Source organism: Myotis myotis, unplaced genomic scaffold (assembly GCF_014108235.1).
Source record: "Myotis myotis isolate mMyoMyo1 unplaced genomic scaffold, mMyoMyo1.p scaffold_m19_p_22, whole genome shotgun sequence".
NCBI lineage: Eukaryota > Metazoa > Chordata > Mammalia > Chiroptera > Vespertilionidae > Myotis > Myotis myotis.
In genome coordinates this window covers 6,599,812-6,617,665 of record NW_023416327.1, presented here as the reverse complement: position 1 = coordinate 6,617,665, position 17,854 = coordinate 6,599,812, and the positions used below count along the sequence as shown (strand labels likewise).

Sequence of the window (17,854 nt, the reverse complement as noted above, 5' to 3'; positions counted from 1 at the left end):
CATCAGTTTGAAAACAGGCTCCAACAAAAAAATCATTCATTTCTGCAGATTCTTTTAAAATTTGAAAACGAACTGTGTCATTAAGCATCGACTCGATCATCTTTCAAGGTGTGCGCAGTGTGGGCACCTGCGTGTCCAGCCGCAGCGCCTCAGGGCCGGACCGGCCCCACTGTGCTGCCCACACCACCTCCTGCTGTGGCGACCCAGCCTTCATTCCGGAGACACTGCCCCTGTAGGCGCCCGCTGTCCTCGGCGCGACCATCTGGCACCTTGCCCAGCAGCCCCTCCTTCACTCGATCTCCCCCCAAATACACTGACAGGGACAAGTGCGAACCGCGTCTCCCCCCCCCCCCCCCCACACCCAGACGGAGGCGTGTGTAACAGCCTGACCAGTGCTGTGCACGCAAACACAGGTAGCTGCTATCTTCATCGTGTTGAAAACCCCAGACTAGGTCAATTCGTTGAACCCTTAGTTTACATAATTCTAATTTTTTTGTTACCTTTTCTTTGAACCAGTCTTTATGGGAATTCGTTTGAGGTCTTCCCAGGTGGGTCCCCACCTGTGCTGAGCTGCAGTGGGTCTAGACCAGGGGTCCTCAAACTTTTTAAACAGGGGCCAGTTCACTGTCCCTCAGACCGTTGGAGGGCTGGACTATAGTTTAAAGAAAAAAACTTTGAACAAATTCCTATGGACACTGCACATATCTTATTTTGAAGTAAAAAAACAAAACGGGAACAAATACAATACTTGTATTTGCATGTGGCCCACGGGCCATAGTTTGAGGACCCCTGCTCTAGACCCTGGGGGCCCAACCGAGCATAGTCCTGCAGGCAGCCCTGCTGCTCCCTCACCTGCCTGCTCCCAGGAGCTCCCTGGCAGCCACTTGTGGCTTCAGCTCAGAAGCACAATCTGCCCCCCGCATGTGCAGAGCTCTGCCCTGACATCTAGGAGGCCCTGAGCACTTTCAAGGCCCCCCCACCCCTGCCAGGTGGCTCCCGGCATCTCCTCAGAGGATCCAGCACCTCAGGACCCCTCAGCACTGTGGGTGCTCAACTTGGTATATGGACCGAAAAGAAACCATGTTCCCAGAAGTGCACCGGCATCCACACTTGCTCAACCAGGCTCCCTCCCAGAGGTGAGACGCCAGGTGGCCTTCCAGGAGGCAGCACTGAGGAAACGCCCTCGATGCAGGTACCATCCACAGGTGCCCACAGGACCAGCCTTCCGAAACGTGGCCGCGGCAAGCACTGACTTGCCCAGGATAAAACGACCTGGCTCAGCAGGCCCTGCTCTCATGGGGTGAGCGCACTTCAGTGAGAGGGACCCAGGCCTCCAACACCAGGGAGAACGCTCAGTCCCCAACTTCCTGGGCACCAGAGGCTTGCTCTCGCTGGGCACGGGAGCTTCCGGAACAGTCCCCAGTTCAAAACTGGACCCCCACCCCTGACCTGGAATGAGCCTGTGTTTAGCATCCACCTCTTGGAAAAAGGGGAACCACTGAGTTGCTAAGCTCAGACTGGAACACCTCTCAGCAGGAAGCTGGCTCTGGGACTGCTCATTCTCCAAAGGTCAACTCCGTGGCTTTCATTTGAGGCTGGGACCTGGCTGCCAGCGCGTGGCTGGTCCCGAGGCTAGGACCAAGGATGGCCACACACAGCACCGGCGAACCCGTCACAACCCACACGCCAGTCACCAAGGACGCAGTGAGACTCCATTCGCAGGAGATGCCAGAGGCAGGCCCCTTCTGAGAGAAGGTGAGTGGCTGCTTATATACTAGAACAGGAAGTGGGGGAGGAGGGGGTAAAGGCCAGTGGGATGACTTCTTGGGATAATAAAAAACGACTCAGGGCCACTAAACTACTTTAAACGGACGAACTGTATGGTCTGCAAATTAGATCTCAATAGAGCTGTTAAAAGAATTTAGTATCATTTATCGCAAAAACAGTTGTTGAATATTGGTTTCCGAGGTTTGTAGTTATGTCCGACTTCCAGGCAAGTTGAAGGAGTGGAAGTGCTTGTCCAAACTTGACGCAGGTGCCTCCAGAGCTTCTATCGGGCACGCTCAGCATTTTATGACTTAGACCAAACCAGGAGTGAGGATTTTATAAGCTGGACCAGCACATTCAAATTTCCTGTACTGAGCAACCAGGAGGCAGACTTGGAATCAAGGGCCTTCACGAAAGGGCGTAGTGACGGGCCCCGGCCTGTGGGGACAGTGGCCTGAGGCAGCAGAGACAGCAATGTCGCCGCGCGCGCTGGGGTCGGTCCTGGGTCGCCTTTGTCCGCCACTTCCTGCAGGCAGCTCTCAGCCAACACAGGAGCGGGCACAGCAGAAACGGTGCCCCACAACCAGCATGCACCGGGGTTATCCCCAACCACCACTGGCTGCAACACACACAGCAGAAAAAGAAAACCCATACTCATGTGGCCTGGTTACAGTTTTATTTTCAGCTCAGAGAAATAACATTTCTGGGATGAAGTGCAAAGGAGCTGGTTTATTAACATTAATTGGTAACAGCGCGCCACCTCTCTAACCCCAAGGCTTGGGCAGAGTGCGGAAGGCAAGGGCAGGGCCCAGACCCGTCTGGGGTCATTGCTGCTGACCCAGGGGACCGCCGGGCACCGCCGCGACCTGACGCCCAGGAGCGTGTTAGACCCGTCACTATTGCTGCGCCACCTGAGGAAGGGCTGCTGTCACTGCCCTCGCCGGTGCAGACAACATGCTCTTCTACTTCCTGGCCCCACGCAGACTTGCAAAACAGCGACTTTCCCGAAGGACCAGCCTCCCTCCTTTTTGTCTCCAAAAACATGGTGCTTGAGAGCTCACGATCAATTTCCTTCCGGATCTTGAACGAATGTTTGCGACTTTCCCAGCCCATGCTGGGGACCCTGGGCAGCCCGCTGTGTAAGGGGCGGTGCGGGAAGGAAACATTCTGAAAGAACAGAATACATTTGAAACTCATGCCACAAATAGGTGTCATTTTTACTTTATTTAATAGAAAAAATGGGGGGAACAACAGTAATTTTCATAATTCACAGAAGTTAGCACGGAAGAGAAGGCTGCGCCTGGCCCCACCGTGCAGCTGTGCGGCTGGCGAATCCGCTGTGGTCGGTCAGGCGCGTTACCGTTTAGCACACTGATAACTGGCAAAATTAGGGATTATGAATCACCAAAAGTGAACTACAACTAGGGCAGAAACCTAAATAACCCATTAAAAAAGTCAATTAAAAATAATCCATAAATATGTGACGCACGTTAGTGTAGCAAACCCCTTTTTGTAAACATTCTCTCCAACACAACACGTGCCCGAGAACGAAGGGGACACTGGCGCACACGGGACGCTGACCTCGCAGGCTGACCGCCGGCACCACCCTCCGGTCCCGCACTTCACGGGAGCATCATAATACTGCTTTCTTTAGTCATTTTGCCACCTTGGCACTTCTGTGAATAACCCTTTAAAGGAACAAAATCATCCCTTCTCTAGAAGAATGCAATTTTAACAGCTCACAATCTTTTATGGAGAAACCCAATTGGGCACCTGCTTCAAGCTGTAGCAACAGTCTGGCTGACAAGGCCCAGGCAGTGACACACGGCCCGGAGGGCACACACCAACCCACCTGCAGGGACAAGTGGCCAGCTGAGTTCGGTACCTGAAGCCCAGCAACGAATTCAATTCTGTTCAACTCAAACCCGAGAGTGTCGGTGGGTTAGCTCCGCAGCCTATGAAATGCCTGTGGTGCGGGCGGCCCCAGGCGGCGCCACGGCAGCACCACGGGGGCAGGACTACGGCCGAGCGTGGCTCTTCTCCGATGACATCCTCAGAGGAACAGTGACAGGGAGCCAGGAACAAAAGATTACCCAAGACATTATCACAAATGCCATGAACATGTTCATGAAGTAAAGTTGGTTTAAAAGACAGAGAACAACAGGATGAGAGAACAGAAGCCAGGACCTGCCATTACGCCCGGAACCCAGGACAATACGTCTCATGCACAAGCAGGATTACTATGTTCTCGAACCAGTGTCAGCACATTGCGTTTCAGAAAGGCTAACCCCCACCCGAGGCTCCTGCAGCACCGGACAGTCGGTGTGCCTGTCAAAGATGACGCCTGTCTGCCACCTGCCCGCCTGCACGGGGTGGGGGCGCTGGTCTCGGGACAGCCGCGGCGCCGCTGATACCTGTGCCCACATACAGTCAGACTTCACCCTGATAGTTTTGGTATTAAGATTAAATTAAGCATTCATGTTTTCCTCCAAAAACACAGAAACTAAACCACCTCTTAATGCATTAAAAACAATGAGGTAGGAAAAAAAAATAAACATGTGGTTGAAAACATTTTTTTCCTCTGCAAGTGCAGGCTGTGGTAAAACCTGTCGCACGTCTAGGTTTAAACAGAAATTAGCCCTCGAGCAGAGGCAGTGCTGATACTGTCACACAGCGAAGTTCTGGCCACAACACGGACGCACACATTTCCTTTTTCTTTTTTAGAACCATCTGCACATGATTTAGGCAAAACCTGGCACACAGAAAAATGACTGAGCTCTCGGTGAAACAAACAAAATATGCAAAGAAACAAAATGGGACCCCTTCACCCCCTACCCGCCTCCCAGACCCCCCACAAAAGTTATCTAGTAACTGTCTTTCACATTTTATAAATATTAACTTCTTAAACCTGCCCTTCTTCGTCCACATATTGTCACATTACAAAAAGAAAGGTCAATTAAATACACTGTTAATGTTACTCTAGCAAATCTGCTCTCGCTTCTGCAGCTGCTCACTGAGACCCCACTGGCCACCCTGCCCGCCTGGCGCCGCCGCCGCAGACCCGCAGTCACTCCAAGGGATTCTGGCCGGAGGAAAGGTGTTTGCTTGCCGGTCTGATGCTCGACCCCAAACACTATAGCACCTGATGGTAGAGTCTGAACAGCACCAGCTGCATTGCAGCCTGATTTATTTTTTAAAGAAAAAAAATTTAAAAAAGATTGGGGACAAACTGGTAGGGAGAGCAGGAAGGAGGAGGAGAGCCGTGGGGTCTGCGCACGGTCCTGCTGCTGGGCACGCGGCGCTCCGGCTGAGCTTCCAAGCCCTCGGGTCTGAAGACGGCAGCGGTCGGGCCACGGCTCTACCAGCTCAGGAGGGAGGTCCTGCCCAGCGTCATGAAGTACACCTGGCTGCTGCCGCCCGACCGCACAGAAGCAAAGAACACCTGTGGGCGAGAGAGGGGTGGTCAGCAGCAGATCCCGTGGGGCTCCAGGCCGCAGGGCACCGCCCACCGCCCGCCCACGTGAGGGGCGAACCCCAAGGGCTCCTTCTACAGGAAGCTGGAAGGACGCCAATGCTTCATTTACCAGGAGTGGCCATCTGCAGCCAATGTGTATTACAACTAGGAAGGGGATCAGGCAAACAGCTCCTTGTACACAGACATACTGTGAGAGCGTTGAAAGAAAAAAAGGCTGTTCCTGAAACTGGGCTCTTTCTTCCACCTCCATTGCGCACGCGTCTTAAAAGACACCGGTGCTTAGAAAGCACCGTGAGGTTACCCATTTCTGAGTCGCCAGGAAATAGCACAGGGTGCGGCTCCCACGGAGAACACTAGCCCGGGTGGGATTCATGGGTCGTGGGCCGTCTCAAGGCCCCAGAGAGAGCTCCCTGTGTGGCTGGAGTCCCTCAGTGAGGAGGAGAAGCACATGCTAACCTGGCTGAGAGCCGTGGGCCCGGACACAGAAGGAAACCTAGGAACGCAGGCAGTCCATCTCCTTTCGGAGACCTGCCTGTTGTCACGGAGATAACGGCCTTGTTGCTGAAACACCCTGGTCCCGGAAGCACCTGCCCTTCTCGACCCCCAGCTGCCTGGCCTGTAACCACTATACCCCGCCCACTGCTCGTGCCTGTAACACCTGCTTTCCCATGTGAGCTCTGCCCTTCCACCCGATATAAGTGGCTGCTATGGGAAGGAGGAGAGCAGATTTTTCTGGATGCCCCGGTGCTGGCATTATTGGAATAAACGCTCACATTTGATTAAAAAAAGAGAAAGCTCAATGGACAATGTGGGAGGACTCCTCAGCAACCTGTTTTTCTCTTTTAAAAAATTAAGTTAAAATGTACTAGTTATTTCATGACTCTATAGTTACTTACTTTTGTACCTTTTATAAACTTTGAGGATATGCCATCATGAGTGATAAAATTATTTAACGGAAGTTCAAAGAAGCTTAAACTTACAGCCACATTAAACACACGCGGGAAAGACAAGCCACAAAGCTGGGCAGATCCCGGTAGGGCCTGAGGCAGTGTGGGTTCTCCAGGTAAACATTTGGGAGATGGCCTTTCAGGTTGCAGGCAAAGAGGGGGAGGGAGGTGCGAGGGCCGCTGAGGGCCCACAGCTTCTGTCCCATCCAAACTTCCCCTTCCCTGAGGAGCCAGCCACAGGCTGTCGCTGGGACGCCCTTCGCCCATCAGTGTGAAGACGCGCTCCTCAGGCTGAGGGCTGGCTGCCACGGGTGCCGGGTGCTTTCCCGAGGGAACAGCAGAGAAGGCTGGGCTTGGGGAGACCCATCCGCCTTGCTGTTCTTCCCAAGGCAGGCCGGCGGGCCCATGCCCTGGCCATGTCTGCCCCGTTCCAAAGCTGGTCAGGGGAGAAGGCAGGATGTGGTCAGCCGTGGAAAGGAAGGCTCTGTACCGGGCTCGGTGCCCTGGGGCTCGTGGGGGAGAGGCTTGTAAACGTGGCTGCAAATCCACTCCTGAAAAGCTGATGCATTCAGTGGGAATCTATCAGAACCCTAGGGAAAGCTGCGAACCCCACGAGACAACAGCCACTGCGGCAGGACACAGCGAGAACACGGGTACCTTGTCGTTGCGCTCACACAGGAATTTCAGTCTCTGAGCCCTTTTGTGCATGAACACGCCATCCAGGTGGCCCGTCTCCACAGACCGGATTTCTATGGCCTTCTCGCCCCAGCCCATCGTCTGATTGGATCGGATATAAGCTTTTGGAGAGGCAAAGACACATATTGTTAAAGATAAGAAATAGCCTTTAAAAGGTGCTGCTTATGTAATAAATGCACGTGCACGCATGCGCGCGCGCGCGCACACACACACACACACACACACACACACACCCTAAATGACTAGCATTTAAGAGCTTTGCTTTCAGGACCTCTGCCTTTGCCAGCTTCCGGCCTATCCTGAGAACCTGTCACTTGAATCAATGGTTGAATCTATTCGTTCCCATGTCTTGAAGCTTGAGGACCACTGAGGTGTTGGCCTAAGGCTGCATTTCCATGCACCCGCCCGAGGGAGGCAGGATGAAGGCCTCACTGCAGCAAAGCCCAGCAGCCTGAGGCTGAAAGCCAGGAGAACGCCAGCCCCTGCCCCTGCCTGGGCGTGAACGTTCCAGAACAGAGGCTGTGCTCCTGGCGCGACTCGGCCACGGGCGACAAGTCCCACTTCCCCTGAATGGCCTAGGATTAAATGAAGGACTGTCAACAACAAGAGTTTTAAAATGTGTTAAATAATTATTTAGATTTTGTTCTATAATAATCCCCTGGCCTACAGTCTAACTCCCCACTGTGCACACCAACCACTCTGCTGACAAACATGCAATTTCCAAGAAAAGCTCTCCTCCCATGGCCAGTCGCTGCCTCCCCGAGCACCACACCCCCAGCGCCACGCCGCCGGCCCACGCCCGCCGAGCGCCACGCACCGACGGAGGTGGGCATCTCGCCCCACTGCAGCACCACGTCCTTGGTGATGCGGCCGTACGTGTTGACGTAGACGCCCTCGTCCTCGTAGCACACCAGCAGCTCCATGCCGTCCGTGTTGGGCAGGATGATGATGGCGTGGGGCTTGATGCTGCACTGGATCTGCGGGGACACAGGCAGAGGTCTGGCCGCGGCCGTCCCGGCGGAAGGGCTGGAAGCTGTCTCCGAGGAGCACGGGCTCACCCTCCCGGCAGCAAACCCCCCTCTGGGTCACATGGTGGGACCCTGCCACCTCCAGCCCAGTCCTCCTTTCTCAGGCCCTATGCGCCAGGGCAGGGGTCCTCAAACAACAGCGGCCAGTTCGCCGTCCCTCAGACCGCTGGAGGGCCGACCATAGTTTAAAAAAACTATGAACAAACCCCTATGCACACTGCACATATCTTATTTTGAAGTAAAATAAAACAAAAAAACGGGAACAAATATAATATTTGTATTTGCATGTGGCCGTAGTTTGAGGACCCCTGCTCTAGAGTTCCGGGACACATGAGGACTGTGGGCGCCATTTAAGAAAGGATGGTCCCCACAGCACTTCCCCCCAGGGGTGTTCTGACCACCAGCGACTGCCCGCCCCCGCCCGCTGCTCGTCCCAGCAGGACCGAGGGTCCCAGCAGGGCTGCAGAGCCGGGCAGGGCCGAGGGTCCCAGCAGGGCTGCAGAGCCGGGCAGGGCCGAGGGTCCCAGCAGGGCCGAGGGTCGCAGCAGGGCTGCAGAGCCGGGCAGGGCCCGTGTGCCCCGAGCGCCGGCTGTGGCCCGCACGCCACCTAAACACTCACCCCCCGCCAGGGAAGGAGTCCCTGCGGCGAGCGCCCTAAGCAGAGTAAAGATAGGGCGGAGCCAAGCAGCCAGCCCCCGGAGGGGCTCTTCCTTACGTGTGTCGGCAGGTAAATGTCATAGACGGATCCCGAATCCACGTCCACAGCATGGAAGCCGGCGCACGACCCGTAGATCACCTTCAGCCTCTGGCCCTCCTCCACCGTGAGGTCCACCAGCAGCGGCCGGTGCGCCAGGTCCGCGAACGACTGCAGCACAAACAGGCGGGAGGAGCCGTGAGGCAGGCGGGCCGCCATCACGCCCTGCGGTGCCGGGGCCGCCTGCCAGGCCACAGCCACACACGCTTCCACAAAGCCTGCCATTCCACACGCTTTCGTCTGTTGACGCAAACCTAGAAAACACATCTTCCGGAAGCCACGCCCCAACTTCTCCCTCCCTGGTCCCAGAGTTCTGTCACTCCCTGTCGGTCCGCCCAGCGCAGCCCGAGGGAGCGCCAGGCTCTGCAGCACCCTCCTGTTCTAGCGGGTCAGGGCAGAGAGCCCTGCGGGCACCGAGGCTTTGCCAGGACTGCGGCTTTCCCCTCTAACCAACACATGGGCCTGGAGGCCTAGCTCTGCAATGATAGCAGTACCTACAGCTCCCAAGACAGATTTAAATAAGATACTCAAAGCAACTAGTACAGTGCCTGTAACACAGAGAATATATTAAGAACCGATCTCAGATCATTGTAATTTCATAACCAATTACTTTCATTCAATAATATGTATATTTATTTATTAAATATATTTTTATTGATTTCAGAGAGGGAGGGAGACAGAGAGAGAAAGAAAGAGAGAAAAATATCAATGATGAAAGAGAATCATTGATCTGCTGCCTCCCGCATGCCCCCTATTGGGGAGTGAGCCCACAACCTGGGCACGTGCCCTTAACAGGAATCAAACCTGGGACTCTTCAGTCTGCAGGCCAACGCTCTATCCACTGAGCCAAACCAGTTAGGGCTGTAGATTTATTTTTTAAGCAATATGATAACCCCATTTAGCCAGCTCTCCTGGGAATCAAGCAATAAGTAATCTAAATATGTCAATTTCCCTAGTAATTAAAGGTGATTTACCTTGAATAAAATATATCAAAACTATTTTTTTTAAATAAATAGAGTCATTTTGGATGAAAAATTCTTAAATTCTCACCCTACACTAAACAGCCACAGAGGCTATGCTTAAGGTTTTGTGTCTAATATTAGAAATAATATTATTAACACATTGTGGACCAGTAGTTTTATTGCTAGCTTCACCCAGTGGCCAGATAAGCTTCTATTGAAGGAGTACAAAAAAAGTTTTACATAAATGTTAAAGGCACGCTTTAAAATTAAATACCCATTGCATTTTGAAGTTATTTATTATATGTCCTTACAAGCTAATATCTTTTTAAAGTATGATACTTCATAAAACACTGTATAATGTGAAGCGAGAATTCTCGTGATTCGTCCGCAATGTGTTAAGTTAGGTATTTACAATATCTAATGTCACAGACAGTACTATTATTTTAATTAAAAATTTCATAAATTTATATCTAGTGCAAACTCTAAAGTTATTTTGAAAATATCAAAAATACCCATATAAAATAAAAATACTTTTCTACAATTTTTTCATTAAACAAAAATGGTATATTACACATTTTAATCTACTTTTCTATTTAGGGTGTAATACTATACTATTCATTCCTGGTGTCATTAAGAATTTCTCTAACTTAATTTTATTTTTTTATTTTTTAAATTCTGTTAATCCTCACACAAGCATATTTTTCCCATTGATTTTTTTAGAGAGAGTGGAAGGGAGGGGAGAGAGAGAGACCCAGAGAGAAATACATGGATTGGCTGCCTCCCACACACACCACCATTGGGGCTGGGGATCAAGCCTACAACTGAGGTATGTGCCCTTGACCAGAAATGAACCTGGGACCCTTCAGTTCTTGGGCTGACGCTCTAACCACTGAGGCCCCAGCTAGGGCTGTAACAATTTTTAAGCAGTACGCTGTTGAATAAATACACCTTACAGCTGTCTATTGTTGGGTACTGTTCTGTTATCTACATGAGACACATCCCTGAGGACAGTGGAAGGTCAGTGGAGGCGGTGTCCCTCTGCCGCCTCCTGCTGCCACACTGGCACGGCGACCAGGTCTGCACGGCGCCCGCTCTCCACCCCACACTGGGGCCTGGAGAGCAAAGCGAGGCTTGACGTTAGAGATGGCCGCTCTCATGGGAAGTTAGACACTATTAGTGACAGCTTTTACACCATCAGTAACAGCTTTTACACCATTAGTGACAGCTTTTACACTATCAGTGACAGCTTTTACACCACCAGTAACAGCTTTTACACCATTAGTGACAGCTTTTATACTATCAGTGACAGCTTTCACACTATCAGTGACAGCTTTTACACCATCAGTGACAGCTTTACACCACCAGTAACAGCTTTTACCACCATTAGTGACAGCTTTTATACTATCAGTGACAGCTTTCACACTATCAGTGACAGCTTTTACACCATTAGTGACAGCTTTTATACTATCAGTGACAGCTTTACACTATTAGTGACAGCTTTCACACTATCAGTGACAGCTTTTACACCATCAGTGACAGCTTTTATACTATCAGTAACAGCTTTTACACCATCAGTGACAGCTTTACACTATTAGTGACAGCTTTTACACTATCAGTAACAGCTTTACACTATCAGTGACAGCTTTTACACCATCAGTGACAGCTTTTACACCACCAGTAACAGCTTTTACACCACCAGTAACAGCTTTTACACTATTAGTGACAGCTTTACACTATTAGTGACAGCTTTCACACTATCAGTGACAGCTTTTACACCATCAGTGACAGCTTTTACACCATTAGTGACAGCTTTTATAGTATCAGTGACAGCTTTTACACTATCAGTGACAGCTTTTACACCATCAGTGACAGCTTTTACACCATTAGTGACAGCTTTTATAGTATCAGTGACAGCTTTTACACTATTAGTGACAGCTTTCACACTATCAGTGACAGCTTTTACACCATCAGTGACAGCTTTTACACCATTAGTGACAGCTTTTATAGTATCAGTGACAGCTTTTACACTATTAGTGACAGCTTTCACACTATCAGTGACAGCTTTTACACCATCAGTGACAACTTTTACACCATTAGTGACAGCTTTTATAGTATCAGTGACAGCTTTTACACTATTAGTGACAGCTTTTACACCATCAGTGTTAACTGTTCCCGGTTTTTAAACTTGGTTGCGGCGTGCATGACTAATGTTACTTTTAAGTGCACTCGATGTTGTTACCTTAAAGGCCATAAACTTGTGGTATGGCTTGGGTGCCCATGCATACACTTCCACCGAACTCTTCAAAGCAATTACGAGAAATTTGATTCTTTCATATTTTACTGAAAAAAACAAATGAGAACACAAGTCAGTATCAACATGGAACTCTAAATCCTTTGGGCTGTCTTCCGCAAACTTATAACGATGCCTTCTTTCGGCTCATCCAAACCGACAGCAGGAAAATGCTGAGTGAGATCAAGCCTCAGTTTCCTTTTCAGGTTCTTCTGTGCGTGATCAGGCTGTTCAATTCGCTGGTTACTGCCACTGAGTGCCCTCACTTGCTCCTAATCTTATGCCGCAAGTATTTAATTATCCGGGGCAATGCCAGGTGTACCCCCCGAAGTCAAGGGCTCAGTAGCACTTGGAAAGGACGGTGATGAGACTAATCCGCCAAGAATCCCTCAATCACAGCACGAGGCCGAGGCACAGGAGTCTGTACCAAAACACCCCCTGGCAGAGGCTGGATTCTCTGTTTGTGTATGAGACCAAGTACCATTCCCAGCCACACCAGCCCTAGAGAGGCAGTGATTGCTCGGGTCCCACCTAAAGTTCTATACATAAGAGCGGTAGTAAAGACAATGCCTCTTCAATGATCCACACACAAAAACAGAGGTACGTGTGCACACACACATATCGAATGCCCCGTAACCGCTGTTTTGACCTTGCAGGGGTGACTCTGCTGAAACAAACCCCCGAGAGCCCTGAGCACAGGCATGCACTGGTCTGGGCAGACCCCAGTCCCTTTGTCAATGGTCTCTTCCTTTGCACATGAGAGTCAGGCTTGCCAACCTGATGCCTCTCCCTGTTCAATGCCATCTTGCCACCATTCAAATAAGTGACGCCTCATGCAACCTTATCTCCAGAAAATGCTTGCGATACCATGGGAAGAAGCCACAAGAGGGCTCTGCTTGTTCTGATGAAAACCCATTCCCTCCACACGGCCGCCTCTAGTGCCCCCTGCAGGATAGTCTATCATAAACAGTTCAGCTTTTGGGAGCTGTTTCATTAAGTTTAGACTTGGATGAGTTTAGTTACACCTCAACAAACAAAAATGTTTCACATAAACACAACCCAGAAAATCCTAATCCCAAGGTCTATGCCCAGGAGACACCAGTACTGTCTGGTATCACTCAGAATCGTTCGAATGCTGACGAGTGCTGTGACCATCAGTGGCCAGGAACTGCGGACTGCGGACAGCCCACGTAAGCAAGAAGACAATGCCAACCATGGTGGCATCCTGGCAGCAGAGAACGGCCAGTAGCATGCGCTTCATAAACACGGAACCAAAGGAAACACACAAGCAGAAGCCAATGCTTGCAGGCCCTTATGCTGACAATAAGGCTGACAGACACTGGATCTTCTGAAGCTCCCCTTTCAAATGAGGTATGATAGTAGATCCTCTCTCCCATAAAACTTCAATTTGACTCAGCACCATGATTTCCCCTCTATTTCCAACATCCATACTGGTATTTTGCTTTTTTTATACACAAAGAAAACGGTTTTTTTGTTTTGTTTTTGTGAGGTGTTACTGCATAGAACCGCAGCATGCATGCCAAAAAGAAAAAACAGAGTTGCCAGGAGACACCGACTGGCCGGCCAGATTCATTTCCTAGTTAAGAGCGCAGGAGCTTGCACAGTGGACTTAATTCAAAATGCCAAGCACGGCCGTTGTCAAACCCGTGCAGGTCCCACCAGATGCCCAGGACCCGGAGTCCTTGGCCCTCAGTCCTCCAAGTCGACCGACTTCCCTGGAGTTCATGTGAACACAGGGCAGAGTGTGGCCTGGCAAAGAGGAAGGGCGGAGCCCCGCCCTCGGACGTGCTGCGTCGCAGGGGGCAGTGTGCCTGCTCAGAGGTGCCCCTGCGTCCGCCGAGTCTCCAGGAGGGAAGGTGCCTTACCGTCACAGTAATGAGCTGCGTCTCAAGAACAAGTTACAACGAGGGCTTTATGAACACGTGGGCTCTAAGTGAAACGCCAACGAGACCCTGGAAAACAAGCCCACGGCCCGCTGGGACTCACCCACTTTATAGTGCACGCAGCCTTCCAAGTCGCCCACGGTGGTCCAACCCTGCTTCTTCTCCACTTCTGGATCATTGTGAAGGATTTTATTCCTTAACCAGGACAAATAGTAGACACGCAACTTATCCTTTTTGCCTAGCGAAACAAATAAAAAAGTAGATATCCTCATCAATAACAACAGTAACCAAAAGAAACTTCCATAAACAATAAATACTGTCTCCCTAAGGGAGTCATGTTGCAGTAGTTTTACTAGAAATACAATTCAGGGTCTTCAGGGGGACTCTGAAACCCAAGAATTATCACGAGGTATAGCCTGAGTTAAAAGGAAGATTTTAAAAAGAACTCACACTTATGTAGACGAACAGTGTCAATAAACCACAAAGTAGTACAAACACTTTCACAACAAATAATCAACAGAGCCAGTAAGATGCTTTCATGTATATCATGTTATCTGATTCTCAAAACCTTCCAGCATAGCTATTACTTCCCATTAGGCAGCACAGGGTTAAATAAATCACCAACGGGGACTTCATCCACAGAAGGCTACCTACAAATTGGAGATGTGTGCCACAGCATCCAGAATTTGAAAGAACTCTTATAAATCAACTGGAAGACATAACCCAATGGAAAGACTGGGCAAGTGACTGGAGCGGGCAGAAGTCATCTAATAGATATACATACAGAGGTACTGCTTTCAAAAGTCAATAGTGAATGCACATTAGACATAACGAGGCACAAAGGCATACACCTATCCGTGTCTAGAACTAAAAAGAGCAATAATACTGAAAGCAGGAGACATGTGGAATAACTAAAAACTTCAGTAACTAGTGTAGAAATTTGTTAGAACCACTTTGATAAGCTTGGTGTTATCTATGAAAGTAGGATAAACATATACATTGCTATGATCCAGTCATTTCTCTCCTCATATACATGTGTGTGTATGAGCTCCCACATACATGAACATTGTAACAGCCCCACAGAGGAAGCAACACAAGCATCTATCAAGAGCAGAATGAGTGTGACATGGTCACCCACAGGAACAGAAAGGAACAAACACAGCTATAAACCACACACACACAGAAGCATCTGACAAAACCCAGCACCATCTCATGATAAAAATCCAGGCAAGCCCTGGCCGGGTGGCTCAACTGGTTGGAATGTCGGCCTATGGACAGAGAGGTCACTGGCTTGATTCCCTGTCAGGCCAGATACCTGGGTTGCAGGCTCAATCCCTGGTGGGGGTGTGCAGGAGGCAGCTGACTGCTGTTTCTCTCTCTCCCCCTCACTCTCCAAAATCAATAAAAAATGTGTTTTTTTTAAAGTCAACTTCTTTCCTATATATTTGCAAAAGCCGTTGGAAATTTGAAACTAAACAGTCTGAAAGGCTACATGCTGTGATTCCAACTGTCACCTTCTGAAAAAGGCAAGGGCGAGACAGTAAGAAAGATCAGCTGTTGCAGGGGCGTGGGCAGAGGGGTGAGCAGGTGGAGCCAGGGGCTTTTCAGGGCAGTGAGAATAGCCTGTATGACACTGTCATGGTGGGTAATTATGCACTGTCGGAACCCAGAATGCACAACACAAGAGTGCACCCCAATATAAACTATGGACTTAAAGTGGCCAGACACAGAATACTACTTATGGCTTTACCATTAATATGACTTCAGTTCAATGAAGGCAAAATCAATCGAAGGTGTTAAAATCAGGAGCATGTTTCCGTCTGTGACTGACAGCTGCACGAGGGAGGGTCTGGGTGTGGCTGCTCTCTCGCCAGCGCGGGCTGTGTGGGTTCTGACTGACATCACTGAGCTGTAGGCTCAGCATCTGTGCACTTTCTGTCCTATGTCTTATAGTTTTTAAATTTTGAAGAATTTGGGAGAATATTGAATATGGTGAGACAAAGACCAATAGTTTTATGTAAAGTGTTTTATCCCCACATTGTGAGATACATTTATAGAAAAGAGAAGAAAATACAAAATGGTAACAACAGTTATGCCAAAGACAGGAGTAGCAGCTATGCTTCCTAAGTGTTCCTGTTTTTGAAGCTTCTGCAGTTGACATGTATTACTTTTATGATTGTGAAAACCATTAAAAGCTGCTAAAAAAGAATATGGAAAATTAGACCAAAAAATTATCATTGGCACCAGCTGATCATCGCCCTCCATGAACCGTCTGGCACAGAGCAGAGTGAAGTCTCAGCCTCTTCTACGTGCAGATTGGCGTACCTCCCGTTTCAGAACCCACTCCCCACCAGCACTCAAGTTTTTAATGACTGTTTTCTCACTTAAGTGGGATGGTGACATTTCTGCATTTCAACAAACACCTTTACTTACAACCAAAAGCCTATTTGAAAACTAAAATAACTGCAAGAAATTTGTTACATATAAACAAACACAACAAGATTGAATTAGCAGATAACTAAATCAAAACTAAGACCTATTGAAAGTCATAATTTTGCCCTGGCTGGTTTGGCTCAGTGGATAGAGCATCGGCCTGCGGACTGAAGGGTCCCAGCTTCAATTCTGGTCAAGGGCACGTGCCAGGTTTGCGGGCTCGATCCCCAGTGGGGGGTGTGCAGGAGGCAGCCGATCAATGGTTCTCTCTCATCGTTAATATTGAAATCAATAAAAATATATTAAAAAAAAGAGAAAGTCATAATTTTGCATCCTCTTTGATCCCAGCACCAATACAAGTGATTAGGAAATTACAATCTATGAAACATGAGTATGCATGCTCACGGATAAGCTACAAAGACATTTGTGAAACACGCATACATGAGGGGAAGGGGGTGGACGGAAAGACGTACAACAGAAGGCGAGGGAATGTTAGCACAGCTACGCAGAGAAGCACTGGGTCTGTAAAGCCCGGGATCATGGAGAACGCTCAATGACGGGAAGAGCAGGCTACAAGGTTTGCACACAGGAATGGAGGGCACACGAGACAGTGGCTCCCGTGGGAGGTGGGAGGCGGGAGGCAGAGGGCATGCTAACTGCATGGACAAGAGTGCGTTTTCTACTAACACCAGCCAGTCAGTATATGGGTGTCCTGCTTTCTCATTTTTCTCCTCTGGATGTTTTGAAACATTGCATAACCGTTTTTACATAGATTTTCCCCTGTAAGTTATATTTTGAGTGTGTCTATGCTGAAAAGACTGGAAGTTAAAAACCGAAAGGTTAATACACCTCATCTTCGGATGATTTTAGGTTTTACTTCTTCTACTTGCTTTTCTGCAGTAGTTTGTCACTTTCAATAATGAACATTTACTACATAATTTACACTAAAAAAGGTGCTCTTTCTGAAAAGAAACTTATGGTGCTAACTGATGGGAGAGAAAACACGTGGCTTTGCTATTGTGGCAGGAGCAGTGCCTCTGCATGAAGAGTGGCCCGGGTGGAGCGGCACAGACCTACGCCAAGGAGCCGCAGGGCAGTGTGGGTCGCGGGGTGTCCATGCCCGGGGCTCCCGTGCTTCCCAAGGCTGCTCCTCAGAGGAATGGGGGTAGGGTGCACCCGGGGTTAGGGTGTACCCGGGGTTAGAGTGCACCGGGGTTAGGGTGCACCCGGGGTTAGGGTGCACCGGGGTTAGGGTGCACCCGGGGTTAGGGTGCACCGGGGTTAGGGTGCACCCGGGGTTAGGGTGCACCGGGGTTAGGGTGCACCCGGGGTTAGGGTGCACCCGGGGTTAGAGTGCACTGGGGTTAGGGTGCACCCAGGGGTAGGGTGCACCCGGGGTTAGGGTGCACCGGGGTTAGGGTGCACCCGGGGTTCGGATGCACCTGGGGTTAGAGTGCACCGGGGTTAGGGTGCACCCGGGGGTAGGGTGCACCCGGAGTTCGGATGCACCTGGGGTTAGAGTGCACCGGGGTTAGGGTGCACCCGGGGTTAGTATGCACCCGGGGTTCGGATGCACCAGGGGTTAGAGTGCACCGGGG

The 17,854-nt window shown here is 49.9% G+C and overlaps 1 protein-coding gene across 50 annotated transcripts in view; it reads right to left on the bottom strand.

Annotated features, from left to right (window-relative positions):
• Nucleotides 1–2,948: 2,948 nt before the first annotated feature.
• Nucleotides 2,949–17,854, bottom strand: part of MAP4K4 (mitogen-activated protein kinase kinase kinase kinase 4) — a 196,224-nt gene continuing 181,318 nt past the window's right edge. For all 50 annotated transcript variants that reach the window (XM_036355263.1, XM_036355265.1, XM_036355264.1 and 47 more), the window contains 6 exons: nucleotides 13,927–14,061; nucleotides 11,869–11,969; nucleotides 8,629–8,778; nucleotides 7,703–7,862; nucleotides 6,847–6,986; nucleotides 2,949–5,209 (listed from right to left, as the gene is read on the bottom strand). In XM_036355263.1, the coding sequence (XP_036211156.1) occupies nucleotides 5,126–5,209; nucleotides 6,847–6,986; nucleotides 7,703–7,862; nucleotides 8,629–8,778; nucleotides 11,869–11,969; nucleotides 13,927–14,061 (770 nt within the window). In that variant the 3' untranslated portion in view covers nucleotides 2,949–5,125. The remainder of the gene's footprint in view (nucleotides 5,210–6,846; nucleotides 6,987–7,702; nucleotides 7,863–8,628; nucleotides 8,779–11,868; nucleotides 11,970–13,926; nucleotides 14,062–17,854) is intronic.